The 23450-nt window shown below is 39.8% G+C and overlaps 2 protein-coding genes across 2 annotated transcripts; both read right to left on the minus strand.

The window, feature by feature from the left end:
• Window positions 1-2481: 2481 nt before the first annotated feature.
• On the minus strand, window positions 2482-13899 carry LOC122654552 (protein FLX-like 3). Its single transcript, XM_043848682.1, has 5 exons — window positions 13847-13899; window positions 11856-12393; window positions 11573-11716; window positions 3067-3157; window positions 2482-2937 (listed from the first exon to the last, which is right to left on the minus strand). Exons 2-5 carry the CDS (start codon window positions 12380-12382, stop codon window positions 2857-2859), a joined length of 843 nt encoding a protein of 280 aa, XP_043704617.1. The 5' UTR covers window positions 12383-12393; window positions 13847-13899; the 3' UTR covers window positions 2482-2856.
• Window positions 13900-20821: 6922 nt separating this feature from the next.
• LOC122655029 lies at window positions 20822-22822 on the minus strand. The gene is made up of 3 exons (XM_043849280.1): window positions 21792-22822; window positions 20993-21141; window positions 20822-20886 (listed from the first exon to the last, which is right to left on the minus strand). Exons 1-3 carry the CDS (start codon window positions 22820-22822, stop codon window positions 20822-20824), a joined length of 1245 nt encoding a protein of 414 aa, XP_043705215.1.
• Between the last annotated feature and the right edge of the window lie 628 nt (window positions 22823-23450).

A 23450-nucleotide genomic window follows, 5' to 3' on the forward strand; every position in this document is an offset into this window, starting at 1 on the left:
TCCTAGTACAGATAGGAGAGAGAGGTAAAAGTGTAATTTCAGACAATCGGCTAGGTGGATGGTACTGAAATTTGGATCGCGTCTCTCTTAGGGTTTAAGGAAGATTCGATCAAAATTTTAGCAGGTTCTAACGGTTAGATTTGGCTGGGCAGAATTCTCGCAAAAATCACCTTACATGTGACCTTCTAGAAGGGAATGAGAATAGTTGCAGGTTTTAGGTTTCTAATGGATTTATGGTTTTAATGACGGATGAGGAAGGTAAATTGGCAATGGGGATCGATGGGGCTAGGTTTAGAGGATTAGAAGAAGAAGGGGAATGACTAATAAGTAATAACAGTAACTACTTACTTGGAAATTGCAGGTCTTCAATGGCAGCAGCTTGAAGACCAGAAGCAGGTCCTCCCGATCTACAAGATGCAAGGAGTCAACAGGAGATCCACCAATCCCTTCACTTTGATATGACTCACAAGGCAACACTTAATAGAGCAGAGCAACAACTATGGCAGCAAGCAAAAGCTTTTTCATTAATCAAATTCGTGTTCAATAATTTGCCCCCTTACAAACTTATATAAAAGACTCAAAATTAGACTCCTACACTAAAAAGGAAAGGCCTAACCCAATCCTTAACCTATTAGGTAACTTAAACTGACTAGGAAACTGAAATAGACTTAAAATAGAGTCCTAATCCAGCCCAACTAAACAATTAAAAGACAAACTACTAAAATCACTTAAATTAAACCACTGGTTCAAACCAGCTTTGGACCGGTTCAATTTAAAACATAAAAACATGAAAATAAAACTAAGTATAGGACTAAAACATCTAATCCCGTATGCAACTTAATTACCCATATTTTAGGCCCATAAAAGTGGCCTATTACATAGAAAACCTATGGAATCAAAGACCTGACATGTATATAACCCAACCCCAGACTTATTCCTAATAAAATAAGCCCATTTCGGTGATGAATCTGCATCACCCGAGTGGATCGTTTGCAGGAATCGGTGTTTGATCCGATTAACACCTTGCGGTGGGAAGCCCGGGTGGTTTGAATTGGTTATTTTTTTTCTCCATTGCAGTTAGCACTGTTCAAGTCTACAACATCACCCCAAGTCTGATCCAATCTGTTCTTCATCCACAAGTCTGGAATTGAAAACCTGCAATTATTCTTCTTCCCTTCTAGAAGGTCACATGCAAGGTGATTTTCACGAGAATTCTGCCCAGCCAAATCGAACCGTCAGAACACTCAACAAATCTGACCGATTATCCCTCATACCCTCCTTAGAAAACCATTTAAGTTTGGTTAACTTCTGTCCAGCCAAACCCTAGAAATCCATCTTTTCCTCTTTCCCAAAACCCAAAACCCTAACATCAAATCCTAACCCTAATTTCACCAAAAGCCCTATTTTGACCTAGCCGATTCACCTGTTCATAACAGATCCTGGTTTACTAGCTCCTAATTGGCCTTCTACCAATCTAGGACTACATTGGAGTCTAAGTCTAATTACAATAGGAAATAACTAAAGAAACATAACAAGCTAATAACAACTCAACAACTAAACATTATCCCACGGTGTACTGTTTCCAAAGCACCCATAGAACCTATCCCATGATACACACCTTTTAACAAATTTCAATTGCATCCATATTCAATGAATCAATATATAAACTACTTCAAAAGCCAAACACCAATACCTTCCCTTTCTTCAGAGGCCTCACGAAAGCAATGACTACCAAAAGGCACTTCATATGCAATAACTCCAATAAGGGGCAATTCATTGATCCCTACCTCAAAGGCAAACCTTAGTCCCAAGGCCCAGCCCATTAATCATACCACAACATTTAAGATTTGAGTGATAGAGTCATAAAAAGAAATATCCAAACAATCATCAACAGCCACTTCCATCAATAAAAAGAAGCCTGAGAGTTTTGCCTCTGAAGAACACGCAAACATGTCTTCCAACATACCCAACTAAGAGAAGACGTCTTAAGCATGTAGGCAATCAAATAATATTGATGAAATAAACAGTAAATCCATGCCATCTCAATATAATGCAATGCTCGTAACATTGCACTCTTACACTCCACCACCACACATTAGGGGAACATGTTGAGAAAGAACTAGCATGATCTCTACAGAAACTCTCATACATCATCACCGCAAATGATTTACTGTCGGAGGAGGTCAAATGAAAGAGATGGGGTTTCCTATCCTTCTCTGGTACAAAGTGATGAACATAACTCCATGGAACTCATCGGAACATAAACCCATTCTCCGTGTTTCATAGGTATCCCATAGTTTCAGATACCTGAAGCATGAACAACTCTCTCCAATAACATCCACAAAGCAACATTCTCGGCACATGAACTCTTTCATGGGTAAAACATATGCAATACTTTATATCATCCGAGACAAACACATGTGAGTACGAATTAAGAAATAAAGATAATATAAGCATCAACTTTGCCAAGAACCATCTCACTGCAAGATGAGAAGATATGCACTATTTAAGTAACGTACATCAAGGTCAATAGCTATAGAATCCCAGATGGTAGTATGCCCAAGAAAGTTCTCCTAATCTCCTAGGGAGTACTTGAGTCAGAATAACCTAGTTGAAACTTCACAATCACCACAACTGTAAAAGGAAACAATTTCTTTAGCCCAAAAACCAAAAGTACAACACAACTCCTATTTAAGCTCGGTTTATGATTTTCTAAAAACATTCCCTTAGTAGATAACTGATGTTACATGCACCTATTGATGAACATAACACTCCTAGACCTTTGAATACTGAAGAACAGGAAAGCAACAAAATACTGGGTGCTTTTCTTCCACTTCAAATGAAAATATCCTGATCTCAGCGACGTGCAAGGCGGGGATTCTCAGGCCCCCATGAACCAGAGCCAGCATCATAAAGATGACCCTTGTCAGCAACACCCTGTGGAAAAATATAGAGAGCATGATAAATTGACGAAAGGTAACATACTCCTCATGAGGAGTTTGAGAACTACAAAACGATACGTTCAAAGAGAAAATCCTAGTTTTCCAGCTACAAAAGCATCCATACCAGATAAGCCCCATATGCATTCCCATAAGCAGAAGGAAACCCTCCGTCAGGACCGCTGAATTTAATTCCGTAAGCTCCATCTTCAGCCGCCATACATCCATAGAATAAGCAAGAGACAACAACAGCCCAAAAATTATTAATAACTTACGCTATCTGTTATTTTCTATATGACATGAACCAGCTAGAAAGATGTTTTTGCCATACAACTATAGGCTGCAAATTATGCAGAAATACACAATTTTTCAGTCAATAATTTGATGAAAAAGTTGAAAAAAGGAAGATGAACCAAAAAGTAGAGGTATTAGGTTGTGGCACAAGATTTCCAGCTAACACAAGTCTATGCATATACACACCTCATTAGGAAAGAAATCAAAATCCAAAATAAACTCTCATGGAATGGATTATTCGAGATTTTCACAAGATTTTGCAAAATATTTTGGTTTCACCAGATGTCGAAATGAAATGGTATGCGATACATAAATATGTCCAAGTTTTGGTCAAAATTTTGGTGGAACGCCAAAATTTCAATGTTCATATGCTTTAGCATTAAAAGCAGAGTACTGAACGAAATGGGTCAAATTTCCTTTCGTCAATTTTGACAAAGCAGAGGGAGAAACCTTGTTTGCTGTGATTTCGCAAAGAAATCACAACGTACAAGGTTGGAACAAGTACTTGGGCAGTAGAAGAACGCATTGGAAGCGACAATTGCTGCATTGTTGGAAGATTTAGGCAAGATTCAAAGTTGGAGGTATATCATTTTTTCCAAAAGAATAGGATAAATATTTGGTGGTATACTTGGTGGTTGCAACTTCTTATATGTTACACACTATAGCACAATTACATCTTCATGGAGCCAAAATTTATTTTCAGTTTTTAAAATATTTTTAAATTTTCTGGAAAAAAAAAGTTGATTTTCTTGCAACAAATTTTGGAAAAAAAAAGTTGATACTTGGTGTTTGGAGATCAATTATATATATATTCGACATCGTTGGCCAATCTACGGCCTCACGGAGTCAGGTTTTTACTCTGTCCGAAAATTATTTATTTAATCTCTGGAAAAAATTACTTCAAAAATTTGTAGAAAATTCTGAAAAATAGGGAAAAAAATTCTGTTTTGGTTTGTAAAATCTTTAAAATATATGAAAGTATTGTTGCTGTATTTACAACTGAAGATGATGATTAATGTCTCATTCCATTATTATTTTTGATAAATTATGATATTATTATTTCAAAATAATAAATAAAAATTATTTTTAATTAAGAAAAAAATATGAGTTAGGGAAAAATTAGGAAACAGCTATATGATTGTTTTAGCAGTTTTATATGATATAGAATAGATAATAATGTATGCAATTTTTTATGCAACAGTGTACTGTGTAAGAACTAAGAAGATTGCACAATGGCTAACAGTGGAAGTGGAGACATAGCATGGAAGCATCGAGTACCTATAGGGAATGATAAGAAAATGTCACAATGCAATCATTGTGACAAGATAATAAATTCAGGGGCCACACACTAGACTGAAGTGGCATCTAACTGGTGGCTACAGAGATGTGGCCAAATGCTCCAGGGTCCCTAGTGAGGTACAGAAAGGAGGAAGAGAGAGGAAGTTGGAAAAGCAAAGGACAATAGAGGAGTTTGTTGAGGCAATGCTAGAGAGACACCCACCAGCAGGGACAGACTTTGATGATTCTGATAATGGTTACATGTCAACTGACGCAGAGACAAATACGGGAGGCTCAGGCAGCGAGCCAAGTGACACACCAGGTAGAGAGGGTTAGGGCTACAGTATTGGGAAAGCAGTTGGTTCCTTTGACTCTAGAGCAGATACACTAGAGGCAGGGGGGATTGCCTTTCAGGAGATCATAGAGTATGAGGCCAGCCCCACCACCAGTACCGGATGATGATGACGATGATCTCATTGAAGTCCTTCAGCAGGATCCTACCATATTTAGGACTCAAAATACCAGGCAGAGAAAGCTTAAGCATGTCTGACCTGATTGGAAGGGTAAAGTAGGCAATGCTGTCTCAAAGTTTTTCTTCCATAATAGCATCCCAACAAATGTCACTGAGGGACCATACTATCAGGGCATGCTTGACATTGTGATGAAGGCTGGCCCAGGAGTGAAGCGGCCCACTGCATATGAATTGATGAATGTTTATTTGCCCCAACAAAAGGAGCTGGAAGAGTAGATTGATACATTGAAGGGGACATGGGAGGGCTATAGAGTGACTGTGATGTGTGATGGTTGGACTGGACCTACTAGACAGTCCATCATCAACTTCATGTTCTATTGTGATGGCAGTACCATCTTCTTGAAATTTGTGAATGCATCCAGGGAGAAGAAGGATGCAAATTATAAATATAAGTTGTTGAAAGATGTTGTACAGGAGGTGGGTGCACAGAACATTGTCCAAGTGGTGACGGACAACAGAAGCAACTTTAAGAAGGATAGTGAGAGATTGATGTACAACAACATATACCATCACTTTTGGACACCATGTGCAGCCCATTTTATTGAACTCATGCTAAAGGACATCGGAAAGAGATCCATGGTAGCGGGTGTGGTCGAGAGGGCAAGACAAGTGACCACATTTGTCTAGAGCTATGGATATGCTTTACAACTGAGGGATAAGTGAGGTAGAGATTTGGTGAGACCTGGCATTACTCGATTTGCCACCAACTACATTGCATTGAAGAGCTTTAAGGTGAAAATGGTTGGTCTGAGGTCCATGTTTGCTTCAAAGGATTGGTTTAGTTGGAGGGAGTTGGGTTCGCTACAAGGTAGAGCAGCATAGACAATCATATCTAATGAGCAATTCTAGCAAGACCTAAAGAAGGTCGTTCTTATACCATAGCCAGTGGTAAAGGTATTAAGGATGGTCAACTCTGAGAAGAAGCCTACCTCGGCACAACTGAATGCAACTATGGAGATGATGAAGGCGTGAGAGCGGCGCTACCACATGGTGGGAGGGGGTACCTAAAGATTGTTGATGATTGATGGGAGAAGCACTCAATGCATCCACTTTACACGGCTAGTAAGTTTAATATTTTTATTTAAGGCACTTAAGTTAATTTACATTCTAATTACATCTTCATATGCAATGACAAGTTCTTTATATCATTCCCAACATATTATCTGAATCTCAAGTACCAATACAAAGCGTCAACTTGGAATGGATCAATCATTGATAGATGCAGTGGAAAATGTGGTAGCCAAGTTGGAGCCAAATCCAACTATACAGTCGAGGTGCAATAATGAGGTGAGACTTGGTAGTTTGTTAAGTATTTTTAAGGAACATAACTACTCGATTTCGTATTAATGTAAACATTACCAATGTTTGAAATGAGTATAGATAAAGACCTTTAGGGATGCTATTGGGACTTTCCGTCGTGTAGCAGAAAAGTCGGGTTGAAAAATCATAGCTCCTATAATGCGGATCCGGGGTTCAGAAAACCCAAATCGAATCTCTTGTGGGCCCACTCAAACATTCAATAGCCAAATAGAAAGGTTTGATCACAATTCTGTAAATATGTGGTAGTTTATACAACCAATGGCTGAATTGTAAATAAACAGGTGTATAATAGACAGGCAGTATCATAATTTAAATGGAAGTCAAGTGAGTGGGATGCAACGATTAGTGAAGGCGGTAAACTAGGAATTAAAAGCAAAATAACAACAAAGGAAACTATGGGAGAAAGGTAGGGGTATAAAGGGAAAGTAAGGATTAAATAAAGAAGAGGAAATCGTGAGGTAGGGGTTATCTTCAACCTCCAACCTATAACGGAGGAGGAAAACAGCCTAATACGAAGGAGATGGCTCCTTCAACTTCTCTCGGTTCAGGCTAAAACTTCAGACGAAGCATCACCACAACATGTTCTATCGATTCCAATTTCCAGCATGAACTAATCATAGAAATTATCTAAATGAGTATTTAATCCTTGAAATCAAATCCGGTAACTTCTTAGCTGCAGGTTTTCTTCAAAGGTTCAAATCTCAGGGCAAGGAAAGCTTTTGGGTATGGATCTCTCAGGTAAGGATTGCCTAAGGTAGAGGTACCTTCGAACAAAAGAGAGTGAAGAAAAGAAAGGAGATGGGGAAGATCCAACTAACCATGTGAGGGACTGTCAGTATTTACTAACACAGATGTGAACCCGAAACTGAAATTAGGAAAAAGAAAGGAGAAGAAGGTGATAGAGAGTATCCGATACGAGGAGAAAAGAGAGAGAGAGATGGTCACACAACCATTGCTATGCCATTGTACCTCACCAGTAACAATAAACAAAACTCGAAATTTTAATTCATCCAATCTGAAATTAAATGACGATTACAACAGTATTTAAAGATAATAATAATTAAAGATTCCTAATTAAACTCTAAAACTGAAATTTATCTTAACTCTAATGGGACTCATAACTGAAATAAAATCTTAAATAGACTCTACCACTAAATAGCCTTTATTAAAACTAAAACAAAAAATTACATGATAAACTCAACTAATTAAAACCCTACTAAATTAAGTATCCTACTGAACCCAAAGACCCAATTGAACCCGGTTCGTCTTGGTTTGGGTTTTCAAACGGGTTTAGCCCAGTCCAAGGAATTGATCCTCCATCAACTCCCTTGATGTTGAAAAAAACTAAACCACAAGTTTTTAAAATGAGAGAATCAACATCACTCGATCGGCATCCACAAACATCAACTTTGATGGGGCAATGGTCCAGTGCATCTCACAATCAACCATCACGATCTCTTGACGGCCATGAGCAAACAACATCTCTTTGATGGGAATCTGATCATGGGGTTTCACAACTGAATTCGGACCGTCGATCAATTTTTCAACTGCAACCTTGATCAGACCATTCTCTTCACCTTGATTGACACTTTGTTGTCCAATTTTTCTATCACTATTGACTCATCCTCTAAGGCTTCTAACACGCTGCATACTTTATCACAAAAGCGGTTGATACGATTTGTAACCTCTCGAAAACCCAATCGAAGATCTCGGAAATCTGATTTGATATCCGACAATCCATCCTTAAATTCCTTCGCGAACTGCTCTAAAAGAGTAATAAATTCATGGTCAAATGTCATCAGAAATTAGAGGATTTCGGCTCTGATACTAATTTAATGCAGATCCGGGGTTCAGAAAACCCAAATTGAATCGTTCGTGGGCCCACTCAAACATACAATAGCCAAATAGTAAGGTTTGATGGCAATTTTGTAAATATGTGGAAGTTTATATAACCAATGACAGAATAGTAAATAAACAAAAGTGTATAATAGGACGGCAGTATCGTAATTTAAATGAAAGTCGGGTGAATGGGGCGCAACATATTACCATGTGCTATCGATTCCAGCATCAACTAATCACAGAAATTATCTAAATGAGGAGTATTTAATCCTTGAAATCAGACCTGGCGACTTCCTAGCTGCAGGTTCTCTTCAAAGGTTTGGATCTCAGGGCAAGGAAAGCTTTTGGGTATGGATCTCTCAGGCAAGGATCACCTAAGATAGAGGTACCTTAGAACAAAAGAGAGTGAAGAAAAGAAAGGAAATGGGGAAGATCCAACTTACCACGTGAGGGACTGTCAGTATCACTAACACAGATGTGAACCATAAACTGAAATTAGAAAAAAGAAAGGAGAAGAAGATGGTAGAAAGTACCGGATACGAGGAAGAGAGAGAGAATCAGGGGAGAGGAGAGAGATGGTCACACAACCATTGCTATGCCATTGTACCTCACCGGTAACAATAAACAAAACTCAAAATCTTAATTCATCCAATCTGAAATTAAATGACAATTACAAGAGTATTTAAAGATAATAATTAAAGATTCCTAATTAAACTCTAAAACTGAAATTAACATTAACTCTAATGGGATTCATACTGAAATCAAATCTTAAATAGACTCTACCACTAAATAGCCTTTATTAAAACTAAAAAAAAAAATTACATGATAAACTCAACTAATTAAAACCCTACTAAATTAAGTATCCTACTGAACCCAAAGACCCAATTGAACCCGATTCGTCTTGGTTAGGGTTCTCAAACGGGTTTAACCCGGTCCAAGGAATTGCTCCTGCATCATCCTGGTACTCTGGTAGACCAAGTGCATTATTTTCATTTTGTCTCCATTCAATTCATTTCATTTACATATGTACCATGTACAATCACTTAATACTATAATCTTTATACTCTAATGCAGGTGAATGGTGCATGCTCTATGGGAGTGATGCACCTAACTTGAGAAAGATAGCAATAAAGGAGCTCTCCTAAATATGTTTCGCATTCGAATGTAAGGTCAAATGGAGTACATTCTTACTTATCCACTCCAAGAGGCGGAACCGACTGGGTCACGCACGGTTGGAACAATTGGTGTATGTGTATTATAAATTTATAACATGAGACTGAAGATGCAACACATACATATGGGCATGGATGATGATAAAGATCCAATCAAGCTCGCCAACATTTTCCAAGTGGAGTCAGATGATGACAAGGATCCCCTATACGAGTGGGTGAGGGATCGAGGTGACCTTGTCATGCATCGATCTGTTGGTAGCCCCAACCCCGAGATAGCTAGTCAGATTTAAAGGGTCCTGATGTTGATGAGTTTATGGTGTCTCGAGAGGGTCGTATTCATTCACAGACAGGCCAACCTTGAGTCTCACGCTAGTAGGGATGATGATGAGGACGTCAATTGATCACATTCTAATGGCCACACTCACACACCGTCCCCATCTAATGGTGGTAATGATGATGGTAATGGTAATTGTGATGGTGATGGTGATAGATTTGCATGGATGCACAAGGAGTACCACAAGCCAAAACCGATTCACTTCATAGGCGAGAGTCAATTCTATCATTCCACACAAGATGTTGACCACATTGCATGTGCCCCCTACATGTGCAGGTTACTCGAGAGGCTTGCATCGGTAATTCATAGTTTCATACCATCACTTGAGGAGGAGGATAGCATAGAGTCCATGGACATTGATGTGACAAGCTTGAATGACAATCTCAGATGCCAGAGTCTAGAGGAAAGTGGTATGCATAGGGGCCAGTAGCATGCACCATTGCACCATCATATGCCACAAGGAGCACCGGTCTTGACTATGTTGGGTATGGTGGGTATGGTGGCTACAAGCAGTTTAACTCTTCATCGTCATTACCCCTCTGAGCATGAGGGTCAGTCACACATTGGGTCATTATTTGTGGATAACATCTTCTCATTCTCGACCCCAGAACCATACAACCGGTGTCGGTTCTACAGGCATCATATAGTAGCAATGGCTCTCGATCAAGTTCCTCACAGTTCAGAGATATATAACCTAGGTTAGGGAAACTCGAGTATGTTGATGATTCCATATAGGATTATAGGGTTGTTGTGGAAGATTTTGAGCATTTCTTCCGCCATACTATGACATGACCAGCTTTTGTGATACAGTTGAAGGATAACTTGCTTCGACAGCAGCATCAACAACATTCTAGCGGTTTTTATCCTGCTCGAAAATCGATGTGGTATTGTAATTCTAGGATGGACATAAGGGTGACATTGCTTGTATTCTTGACTCCCATATCTTTGACTCTTTGTAATGAATCATGTATGATGTATGATTTGTGAAATGGTTAATATTTTAAGTCTATTCATTCCTAATGCATATTTAAGTTTTTAGTTAAATTAAGTGTGTTCTACTACTAACTTTGTGTGGAATAGACCATATTAGAGAATGTATAAAGCAATGTACAACGTATATTACAAAACTAGGCTCCAAAGTCAGACTACCATTTTGGGTGTCATTTTTCCAAGGGTTCCACTATGATTAGAGGGCCTAAAATAGAGTTTCCTAGAAGTTTCAGGACCGAATTTGACCATTTGGGCTTCGGAACCCTTCACCAAAACTTGCAGCGGAAATTGTATAGGTTTCAAGCCTGGTAAACCGAAATCTTGAACCATGGGCATGATATATAATCAGGTGCTCGTGCTTTGTCTGTAGCAATTAAAGAAGAGGTTCACTCAACATCTAATTCTTTGGCAGCAAATGTCTCCAGGAAATGTTAGCAAACAGAGGACAATCACACCAACAAACTACATAACTACCATCTAATAAATAATGGACTAATTCCATTTATGTACACTGTTGGAAATATCAAAAGAATTCCGTTAAAGAATCACCCAGAATGTCAAATGAGCCAACAACCATAACCAAGCAAACAATATCTCTATAGATATCATGTTATCTTTTTTATTTTAAAAAAAAAATCATCTTACAATTAAATTCAAGGTCAAAACTAGAAAATCCAAATTTCCTTTCAGAACACAAAGGTTAGTATCAATGATTTAAAGATCATTATTGGAGAATGGACCATACTGATAATGATCTGGAAATTCTGCATTGTTCCAGATCATTACCAGCGTTCTTGTTAATGCCAAATACAGATTGAGAAATTGGTACAAGCTATCAAATCCTTAAACTATGGAAAGTAAAGACATACCAGTGGCCCATGGTCTACCACCATCAACACGTGAAAGGTCTGCACGTAGCTTTTCAACTTCACGTGCCATGGAAACTAAGTTCTTCTCCATTGCCTGCCTCTGTTCCATCAATTCAAAATTTGCCTTCTTTTCATACTCGATAGCGGTTCTGGAAAATAAATCCTTCTGTTAGAATTTGAATTTCAAACTACATATCTCTTCTAGTAATACAACATAAAACGATCAATAACAAAAGGGGCTTTAAGAATGCAATATTCAAAGTTGTCATAACATGGCCAGGAACAAACCTAGCATGCATAAGCTCCTGGCGTAGCGCATCAATCTCTTGCCTCAAAGAGGGAATCTGTTTATTATCAACTTGTAACCTTGTTAAGTCTTGTGTCAGGTTCTGAACTTGTGCATCCAGATCCTTCTTTGAGGTATCCAGCTTCTGAACTTCCATACGCAATTGCATAACCTCATTTTTTAAAGGCTCAGCTGCTCGTAGATCAGCTTCCAGTTTCAAGCCCCTCTCAATAAGTTCTCTTGAATGAGCTTCTCTCGCTGCATGAATATCTGCAATGGCAACATTCATACGTAGCAATTCTTCCTTTGTGAAACCTAGCTCCTGATGCAGGCTGATACGATCTTCAGCTAGCCTTCGATTTTCAGCCAAAAGCCTCCGCATTTCGATATGCTGCATTTCAAGTTCTTCCTCCAGCAGAACAGGATGAGGTTGTGGACGTAACAGGCCCCGCACAAATGGCCCTTCAGGGGGGAATCCATGCTGCCCCTCGTTCAAAGGATGTCGAGGCATATGATTTCTCCCGGCCATTATGGCTTATCCTACAACAAGAAGTGTGGAATCATTGCCTACCAAAAACATAGAAAAATTGAGGAGATATGCATAAAATATTTTATCATGAACCAGCTGCAAGCAAAGTGACAAAAGATGGGAGAAGAAACCAACATCGAGCATAATATTTCATAAAGCAAGAGCCTTCAATTTTAGCTGAGCAAAAGAGACCATCAGAGTTCTCCTTTAGTAAGTAATTGAAGAGGTTGAAAGTTGGCATTATACGAACTGAGCTTTCCAGAAAAAGAGGGGGGGGGGGGGGAATAATTATCACCTCCAATTCGCCGCCCACACCAATTCCTCCAATTCCTCTAATAGGGGGAGTGGACCCCACCTTGGGCAGTGTGTTCGGGCAGGGGGTAGGATGGTCATTTCCACCTCCTATGTATGTGAGGAATTGGAGCAGGCAGCGAATTGGAGGGGATAACGATTCGGGGGGGGGGGGAGAGAGAACAAAAGATTCCATTAATGAATCACCAAGTATTGCCACAATGCTTTATAGAAATAATTTCACATGCCCTGGACATTGAATACAATGAGTAGAAGTGCTTCTGCATCAAACTTTCCAAATGGAACTCGCTCTCAACTACCCATGGTGCTTTTTTTCTTACACCAACCCTCCCCGATCCTAAAGAATTGATTCTTTACCAACTCATACATAACCACAGGAAGAACTCTAAGTACTGAGAAAAAGCAGGTAAGTTTGAACAACTAGATTTAACAAGACTAACTGTTTCACTTGGAGTTTGAAAAGAATATTTTTTATCTTTATTGGCAGTCCAGTTCAGAGTGAAAAAAATGCGCATTTCTGACTAGCTCTAGTCTTCAACTATTTCTCAGAAATATGTGAACACAATCAACGATATCTTCATAATTCTTTTTCCATACATTAATTTCTCTTTCCTAACAAATAGGCTCAACAAAACAGGATCCAACCATCATAGTTTCACTTCAGAAGGTCCAAGGCAAACCACATTGTATCCCTACCGTCTTCATCAGTATGAGAAAAAATGAATAGAAAGCATCCATTCAATTCAAATTATACACGAACAAACAAACACGAGTCTCCAACTCTGAATGAATGATGCTTGATTTCGTTCAAGGACGAGTAATACTGTACTAGTGATACGAAGAACAAATTGAAAATATATTTTTTTTCGATAAACATAGCTAAGCAAACCCTGTGAGTTTAAAAGCCGACGGTGACAGAGAAACCCTGATTTCCATCAAATAATCAAAGAAGAACCTCAATAAGAGCTTACTAAAGCTACTTGAGTGACGAAAGCAATAACTACGAGTCAAAAAGAAACCCTAACTTTCTCATTACAAAGTTCCATGGTGCGCCATGAAAAAAAACCCCAGACCTCTTCTTCTCATCTCACTATTAGGGAAAAGAGAGGAGGAAGGAGGAGGTGAAAAAGCAACAAACGGAATGGAAAATACCTATCTCCGACGATGATTTTGGCAATTCTCCCTTCTGCGAACAACTGATCAATGAGAAGCAAAAAGATAGAGAACGAAAAAGAACACTAATGCTTTACGGCCATACGCGGTAGTTTGAGCATCGATTTGCGGCACACCAAGCGGTCGGTTCGGTTCCGCTCGGTTTTATGCTGGAAATGGTGAAACCGAACCGATCCAATAAGGGAAGGTTTGGAATGATTTCAGGTTATTTCGGATTTTCTCTTACCGGACTGCTATGATTTTATATCGGATTCGGTCTGGTTCGGTTTTTCAGTTTGCCATGCATACATAAACAGTTATGGCAGCAAAAAACTTGGCTTTTCTGTTTTTGGTTTTTAACGGTTTTGGTCCGTTTTTCAGTCGGTTTGGTTTGATTCACATTTTTCAGTTGGGTTCTATTGTTTGACCGGCCTGATTTAGGATTTGACATGGGAAGGAATATGATTGAATTTGAAATTAGGTGCTAATTTAGGAATGTAAACGGATTGGATGTGATCGGATCCGGATATTCCTTGGCTAAATACAAATACCTCTAAACGGATACGGATGGATTCGGATTTTTGACCATCTATTTACATCTCTGTCTTTTGTAATCCGGACCTTCCTCTCCCTAGTGGATACAATTCACTCTCAATCCATATCTCTTAGATCAGGATTATCTTTTCCTCATATTCTAGAACCTGTTGAATCTTCAAAAACCCTCAAGATCATTATTTACTTATTTTTTATTATTAAGTATTCGGATTTTCAGTCGGATTTTTTTTAGATATCTCTAAACGAATACGAATGTCCCTAAACAGATACAGATGCGGATCAGATTTGGATTTTCAGTTATCCATTTACATCCCTACTCTAATTGGAAAGGTATATGTCAATACATGTGAAGATAGATGATCAGACTCCTCTCCTATAAGCCCAACGCCTAGGGAGTGCTAGTGAGGCATCCAACGACCAGGTTGTTGGGTGCACATCGGGATGCGTGTTGGGCCTCACGCGCACACATCCTCATATGCCCAGCAGCACAGTGTTGTTGAATGCCTCACTGGGCATTGAGCTCGTAGGAGAGGTGCCGAATCCAAAGATATTGCAAATAGCGGCTTCGTTGGCGTTAAGATTGATTGACTTATCAAGTTTAGCACTTAATCCGACTTAATGTTGGCTCAGACCAAATTGAACTCTTAATTTATTGCTTTAGCAGCCCCCCCCCCTAAGAATATACACCATTTATAGCTATTCAAGTTTGATTGCCACATCATCCTTCCATATGGTAAAAAGTATGTGGATTGTTTTTGATACCTTCTTATGTGGACTGTGTAAAACACTTTAAACATCATTGGTTTCAAATTTTAATTTTAAGTCCAAAACTTTTTTTTGTATGGCAAAAAGCTCTCTAAGCCAATAACGGAGCGGAGGGAACGATAGCATACCCTCTATCTATCTCTCTCCTTCTCACATGAAATGACTTCTCTACCCCTAATTATGAAAATGTTCGATTGCCTCTCATTGGTGCATTCCCCTATGTTGCTTGCTTAGACCCTCTCCTTTTGCTTTATTTAGGTGAAAGGTCTCTTAAGCACGTAGATGTGACAGATGAAAAGGTAAAATGATTTGGATTTACATGTCAAATGTCATGATTCATATACTTTCCCAGGTATGTGCATGTACCTCATCGATAATCCATGCACCCTCTTTATAATCCTTAACCTTTTTAATGTTTTATTCTGTCACTTGGGAAATGCTATTTTGTTGTAACTTTTTTTTTTGGGGGTTTATCTTATCTAAGTGCCCAATGAGACTTTTTTTTTTTTTGGTGGAAAAACGATCATTTATTGAAACGAGCAAAGCTCATGGAGTCTAACTTACATAATTTAGACAACCATAGAGTGGAATGTGGCCATTCAGTCCGATTCGTACAAGACAAGGCCTTCCTAGCCAGGGAGTCAGCCACACTGTTAATCTCCCTAGGAATAAAGTTGAGATCACTAGTCTCAAATAAGGAAACTAAAAAGTGGATATCCTAGGTAATGCTAGAGATATCAAGAGGAGGGTGGAGACTGGGGTTGGTGATCCATTTGATCAAATCATTACTGTCGACTTCAGCCTGAATGTGGGCAATTCCCTCAGAGAGCCCTTGAAGGAGGCCAAATCTCAGAACCAATGCTTCCCTTGGATGGCAGTGGAGAAAGAAGCTGGTTCGGAAATGGCAGAGATGATACAACTCTGCGGATTCCTTAGAATGAAGCCAAGACCACCGGCTTTGTCCTTTAGGGAAGCATTCGAGTTTAGTTTAACTTTGTATCTCAGCGGGGGCTGCCAAGCAAGGGACTTCTTAGAGGGGGATCCTCTTGTCGACCACATAGTCAGGCTTGTGCTTTTGAGTGGAAGAACTGAATTCAAATAACTCCTTTTCAGCTTGTTGGATCACATCCATAGGAGACCAAACCTTGCCATTGAAGAGAAGATCATTTCTAGCCCGCCATATGTTATAGCATAAATAGGATCAGAGACTAGCAGTGTCATCCCCCAGGTGGTGACCTTTTTTTTTTTTTTTATGGGAGGGTGGTGACCTTTATGGGACGATAGTTTCCAATTCCAAATCATCAGAGCTAGATAAGGATCAATAGGAGGAGGCCGGAATGATAATCTTGACCCAAACCAGACCGCACGCATAAAGGAACAATCCATAAGAATGTGGTTAGCGTCTTCCTTTGCACAGCCACAGTGAGAACAAGTAGAGTCGGTATTCATTTTCCTCTTTTGTAAATCACTGGCTGTAGGTAAACCACTATTACAGGCTCTCCAAAGGAAAGTTTTGATCTTTGGAGCAGACTTACACTTCTATATGAGCCTCCAAGTCTCATCGGGGGGTTTGAAGTGGGCGGCCTGAGTAGGAGAAGGAACAACAGAAGAAAGTTGAGCATCTTTGAGGTTGCATAAGAAGTAATACCCGGAGTTTGCAGTGTAAATACCCTGTTTATTTCCATCCCAAACTTGATAATCAGGCTTTGGAGAAAGGCCCAACTGAATCTTTAAAATAGCCTCAACTTGCTCCGGATGAAATGAAGCATGCAGAACTACAACCTTCCAAATACGGTTGTCTTGATTAATTAAGTCTGAGACCATTACTAAAGTGTGAGGTTTATGGTGGGGGTATTTCAGTTTGAAATTGGTTGAGCAAGGTATCCAGCAGTCCTCATAAATATGAATTAACTCCCTTGTGCCAACAAACCAAAGCAGACCCGCCTGGAGAACCTTCCTTCCTTCAATAATGCTGCACCAACCCCACGATGGAGTAGAACCGAGGGGAGCAGACAAAAAGTCAGTGTGTGGGAAATATATCTGCTTCATAAAAGTGGCCAAGTGAGATGTGGGATCAGACCATATTCGCCATGCTAGTTTACCAAGAAGAGAACGATTTTGAAGAGATGGATCTCGGAAGCCAAGCCCCCCCTTTCTTTAGACCTGCATAATCAACGCCAAGAAATCCATAAGATACCCTTTTGGCCCTCCGAATTCTTGCCCCAGAAAAAGTTTGAAGACAATTGGCAAATCTTAAAGTGGTGGGAGGCAGGCATTTTGAAATGAGAGGCAGCATGAGTGTTGAGGGAGGGAGCCACCGATTTGATTAAGATTTCCTTTCCAGCATGGGAGAGGAACTTTTGGTTTCAACCTTGAAATTTTGAAACAGCTCGATCATCAATTTTCCTAAAAAGATCATGCTTCATAAATCCGAAATCAACAGGAAGTCCCAAGTACTTCTTTGGACAATCTCCATAAGGAATTTTCAATATCCTCGAGAACCAGTGTTTGAACTTTGCTGAAGTGTTTGGGCTGAAGAACAGAGAGGATTTATGGAGATTAATTCTTTGGTCACTTGCTTGGCAGTAGAGGTCCAGACACTCCTTGAGATTGTGTATCTCATCAAGGTTAACCTCAGAAAAGAGGAGACTATCATCCGCAAATAGTAGGTGAGTGAGAGATGTCGTCCTATTTTTGATTTTGATGCCATGAATATGACCAACTTCCTCTGCTCGATTAAGAACTGCACTTAAAGCCTGGGAACAGAGAACAAAGAGAGCTGGAGATAGAAGATCTCCCTGGCAGATGCCTCTTGAAGGAATGATGGGGTCTCGAGCCACTCCATTGACAAGAAATTTGTAGGAGACAGACGAGATACAAGCCATTACCATGGAGACCCATCTATTGCTGAACCCATAACGAAGAAGGACTTCTCTTATAAAGCGCCATTCAAGAGAGTCATATGCCTTTCGAATATCTAATTTCAGAGCAACTAACTTCTTCTTCCCCTTACGCCTGTGCTTAATATAATGAAAAGCCTCGTGAGCCATTAAAATGTTATCAAAAATTGAAAGATGGGGGAAAAAAGCCGATTAAACCAGGGAAATGATGTTGTCCAGGCAGAGTTTGAGACGAGATGCTATGATCTTGGTAGATGTCACCACTAACAATGTCCCAATGGCGATGGAAGAAGGCTGTGGGGAGGCCGTCGCGGCCAAGGGACTTAAGGGGGGCCATGGTGGATAGAGCTGTTTTTATCTCACCAATGTCTGGGATTTTACACAACATTTGATTAGTAGAATCATCAACAGATGGTGGGATGGCCTGGAGCACAGAGTGAAGAGCATCCTCATCTATGGCATCAGATGAAAAGATGGCTTTATATTTGCTATTAATTTCTTCTGTAATATCCTTGTCAGATTGAGCCCAGGTTCCTGAATCAAGCTTCAATGGGAGGATTCAATTTTGATGACGTCTCTGTATAGTCGATGCATGACAATATTGTGTGTTCCGGTCACCACATTGAAGCCATAGGTTCCTTGATTTTTTATGCTAGTAGATTTCCTTTCCCTCAAGTTCAACAGCAAGAAGATCGCGAATTTGAGCCTGTCGGTCCTGATTTGTAGAAGATGGGGGATAGTCTTGCAGCAGCTCCAATTCTTTTTGCAAAGCTACAAGAGAATTTTAATCACAACTAGCGGGGTAGGGAGGGTGTTTTATGGCACAAATGTGAAACATGAGAGTCACACCTGTGACCTCTTAGGGGTAGGTACTCTACTGGCACACCACCAACCAACTAAGCAAGCAGCTTTGTTGTTGTAACTTGTTGGCCGAAGAACAACCCCACCAAGAAAGGAAATCAAAAGTCATGTAGCATGAGAAACGTGAACAAAAAAACTTGTGACACATACACAAAACTTTAGTCTCATTTGTCTTGCCATGAGACAATACATTTTTTTTTTTTTGGTAAGAAAAAACGAAAGCTTTACTAATTAGAAAGGAGGAATACAACCATTTACATTACACGGGATATGTGGTGCTGACTCAAAAAAACATCTAAAACCATTTACAATAGATAGATTAGCAACATACTTAAAGGCTATATAAGTAGATTTAGCAGAAATCTTCAAGAGAATATCAAGGATCTCAAGAGGCCAAGGGGAAAGGGATGGAGTTGGAAGAAGTCCAAGTAGCATATTGTTTGAGCACCAAACTTCTTTCAGCTTCAACCCTCTCAGGGTTGCAAAATCAAGACTGTTGAGAATAGCAGTGAGTTCGGGTTCCAAAACATGTGTATTTTTACTTCGACCAGCAGAAAGAAAAAGGACTTTGCCATCAATCAAAAAACCAAAGACCCAGCCCGGCTTACCTAAATTGTTGGTTCCAAACCCTACACAAAGCAACACAGGAAAATCTAGCAAAGGTAAATTATAGTTAGAAAAAGATTTATGAGGCAGATTAATAGAATTTAATTGAGAAGAACAAGTATTAGTAGAATTTATAGAGGGTGGGGAAATGTTTAGGTCTCTCAACTACCGGTTTATTCTACAAATAGTCTGTCCAGGGCTGGGGCGCATCCCCTTAAACAGAACATTGTTGCAGAGTTCCCAAATAACATAACAAGAAACAATAAAAACAGAAAAAAACCAGACTAAGGAGGGCTTGTCAAACTGTCGGTCCAGCAAGGTAGAAATGCAGAAATGTTTGAGAGAGGGACATGAAATGAATTCAGTCCTCAGACCTAAAGGACCGGCTACCCAGATATGCTTAACCCATGCACAAGATAGTAGTATATGCCAGAGGGTCTCATTACAAGTGCCACAGAGAGCACAAGTGGAATCGATCTGAGTCCATTTCGAAATGAAATCCTTAACCGGAAGCCTTGCATGTAATACACGCCAGAAGAAGAGTTTAAACTTTGGTAAGATCTTAAGTTTCCAAAAAAATTTCCACCAATTAACAGCAAAAAAATCAACTAAATTAGAGGAAGAAATAAAAATAGCAGCACACTTAGTGCTGAATCGACCCTCGTGGGTCAACGTACACCACCAGGAGTCCGGTACAGCAGAACCTTGAACAAGTAGAATCTTGGGCAGAAGGGTAGGCGAAACAACCCTCAGCCGTTCTAAGCACTAGTCATTGTTGTCAAGAAATAGAGAGACTCTTTCAGGAAAGACTCACTGAGAAACCCCAGGAGTAATGGTAAAGCCAGGGATCGAGGGAATCCAAGGATCAGACTAGAAAAATGTTTCAGTTCCATTCCCAATCCTCCGAAATGTGATAGACTGAAGGGATGGGATAATCCTAGTTATGCTATTCCAACCCCAAGAGCCTCTCTTCCGACGGGTTAAAGGGTCAAATAGAGAAGTGAAAGGATAGTACTTGGCCTTTAACATTCTTGCCCAAATAGATTTATTATCGGTCAATAACTTCCATCCTAATTTTAACAAAAGAACCGAGTTTTGGGTCTGAGCAGTCCTAAAACCCAAACCACCAAGAAAGGTTGGTGATCTCATAGTTTTCCAAGAAATACATGCATTTTTCCTATGTGAAGCAGAACCCCCGCCTAGAAGTTAAAACAAATTGAGTCAATACGCTTACAGATAGTCTTAGGAAAATAAAAACAACTCATAAGATAAGCAGGTAACGAACTAATCACATATTTAATAAGAACATCACGTCCTGCAAACGAGCGATGGTTAGCTTTCCAAGTGGACAATCTGTTAGAGATACAATTAACAAGAGAAGTAAGCTACTTAGTCCTAGATCGCAAGGGAAAGAGAGCAGTTCCAAGGTAAGAAGAGTTAGGTTGCATTTGAGGGATACCCAAAATCCTACCCAACACAACCCTTTGAGAGTCAGGCACATTCCTGCTAAAAAATAAACCACTCTTTGAGTAGTTGATTTCTTGGCCCGAGAGATTCGAGAATAAATCCAAAATAGCCTTAACAGTATCAAAATCCTCCGCATTAGCTCTGCAAAAAATAAAGATGTCGTCAGCAAATAACAAGTGGGTTATTTCCGGGGCTCCCTGAGCAACCTTAATTCCTTGAAACAGATTAAGCTCCCTATAAGTAGTGATCAGACGGGACAACACTTCCATGCCCAGGATAAAAAGGTAGGGACTCAACGAACATCCCTGTCGTATACCCCTGGATCCACTAAAATACCCAAAAGGGGAACCATCTAACTTCACAAAAAAGGTGGTAGATAAAAATACTATTGATGAGATCACACCACCGTTGTCCTAGCCCCAAAAATTTTGAAATAGAGAACAACAACGACCATTCCATTCGGTCATAAGCCTTCGACATATCAATTTTAATTGCCACCCAGCCATCCTTACCCTTCTTGTGCTTAAGGAAGTGAAAGATCTCTTGAGAAATCAAGATATTATCAGAAATTTGGCGACCATGTACAAAAGCACCTTAGAAAGGGGAAATAAAGGAGGGAAGGAGGGGTTTCAAACGCAAAGCCAAGATCCTGGTAATAATCTTGTAGAGTACCGTGCATAGTCTAATCGATCGAAAATCAAAAACAGAGGAAGCATTGTCAAACTTGGGAATAAGGCACAGTAAAGTGTGGTTGACAGAAGAGGGGATGGTTGCTGTAGATAGACACTGACCGACAAACTGAAAGAGAGGGCCCTGAATATGATCCCAAAATTTCTGAAAAAAAACAAGCCTGGAATCCATCGACCCCTGGAGCCTTAAAAGGTCCCAAAGAAAAAACAGCAGCCCTAAGTTCATCAAGAGAAGGAATAGAACAAAGAACAGAGGCCTCAGAAGCAGTAATGCAATTCAGGAAAAGGCACTCAACAAAGGACGCATCCAAGGGCGAGGCCGAGGTGAAAATATTGGAAAAGTGGTTTACGAAAGCAAAGGCAATACCCTTCGGATCAGTAACCCTCTCACCATTATCCAAAACCAGAGAGTCAATCCAGCGACGCCTAACATGATGCTTCGCAACCGTATGAAAGAACCTGGTGTTTCTATCCCCAGAAACAATATAGTTTTGTCTGGACTTTTGTAACCAAAAGGCCTCTTCCGCATCCAAGACCCATTTCAGCTCATTAGTAACCTGTTGTAAGTCTTCAGAAAACAAATCCTCGGTCTCCAAACAACTAACTTTCTCAAGGATTCGCATTTTCAGAACATCCACATGCCCGAAAACATCCCGATTCCAACGCTTCAGGATATTAGAGAAGGATGTCAATCTACAGGGAAGGGCATCCATCGAAGACGAATCCCATAAACTTGAGACAACATCATTAAAATCGGGGTGGGAAACCCAAGCAAATTGGAAGTGGAAAAGCTTCTTAAAAGATGGGCGAGAAGAAGAGGTGTTTAAAACAATTGGGTTATGGTCAGAGCACAAAGCTGCCCCTTTTGTAAGGAAGGTAAGAGGGAATCTATTCAACCAAAGTGGTGAACAGAAGGCTCTATCAAGACGTTCCCGAATCAGATGGGGAGGTTTCTGTCGATTTGACCAAGTAAAAGCAGAACCAGACAATTTAATTTCTTCCAAATAAAATTCATCAATCAGTTGCGAGAGAGAAAGAGCAGAAGGCGTCGAGTAAAAAGGCTTCCCCCCCAACTTATTGTCTTGATTCAACAACTCATTAAAGTCCCCTATAATACAAAAAGGGTCCTCCATCTTACCGAGAACCAAAGACAGGGAATTCCAAAAATCAATCCTTTGCTGCTGCTGAGGTGGCACATAAATAAAAAACACGCCAAAGCAATCCCCAACACTGATCCATAATCCGAACAGCAATGAAAGAAGAACTTGAGAGTATATCCACAATTTGGATATCAACTTTAGCAAACAGACAAAGACCCCCTTTACCCTTAGCCTCATCCGGAGAATTAGAAAAGGACACTAACCGCTAGCAAGCAGGTAAGCCAGCAATAGTAAAACTAAGTAATCTATTTGATCTACAAGAAACTACCTCTCTTTTATTTAATTCCTTTTTGTTTTCAAAAAAAAAAAATATTTCTATGGACGGCACACCGTGTGGAAAGATGAGCAGAAATTTTGACAATTATATATCCAAGGAACGGTTGTGAATTAACCATGTGTCAAATTTCAGCAAGCTCCAATTTAATCAGTTACCCTCCTATATATGATAGCACCATCTTGTGGTCCGTGAGTCTTTTCAATGCTTTTATTTTGCCACATGACAAGCTAAAACTTGACATTTATATGTCCACCGAATTTCAACCCCATTTGACCATCATGTCCTCACTTGACACAACGAGATATATCATCCACGTAACAAAAT

The sequence above is a fragment of the Telopea speciosissima genome, chromosome 3 (assembly GCF_018873765.1).
Source record: "Telopea speciosissima isolate NSW1024214 ecotype Mountain lineage chromosome 3, Tspe_v1, whole genome shotgun sequence".
NCBI classification, from domain to species: Eukaryota; Viridiplantae; Streptophyta; class Magnoliopsida; order Proteales; family Proteaceae; genus Telopea; species Telopea speciosissima.

Excerpts from the sequence above, each read along its gene's own strand:
- LOC122655029 (XM_043849280.1), bottom strand. The coding sequence starts at position 22,822 with ATGGAGGACCCTTTTTGTATTATAGGGGACTTTAATGAGTTGTTGAAT. Across the intron at positions 21,142-21,791 it reads CCCTCTCTTTCAGTTTGTCG|AGCTAATGCGGAGGATTTTG; the intron begins GTCAGTGTCTAT and ends TATTTTTTGCAG. Across the intron at positions 20,887-20,992 it reads TGTGTTGGGTAGGATTTTGG|ATTGTCCACTTGGAAAGCTA; the intron begins GTATCCCTCAAA and ends TATCTCTAACAG.
- LOC122654552 (XM_043848682.1), bottom strand. The coding sequence starts at position 12,382 with ATGGCCGGGAGAAATCATATGCCTCGACATCCTTTGAACGAGGGGCAG. Across the intron at positions 3,158-11,572 it reads GATGGTGGTAGACCATGGGC|GGCGGCTGAAGATGGAGCTT; the intron begins CACTGGTATGTC and ends CTATGGATGTAT. Across the intron at positions 2,938-3,066 it reads ATGCATATGGGGCTTATCTG|GGTGTTGCTGACAAGGGTCA; the intron begins GTATGGATGCTT and ends ATTTTTCCACAG.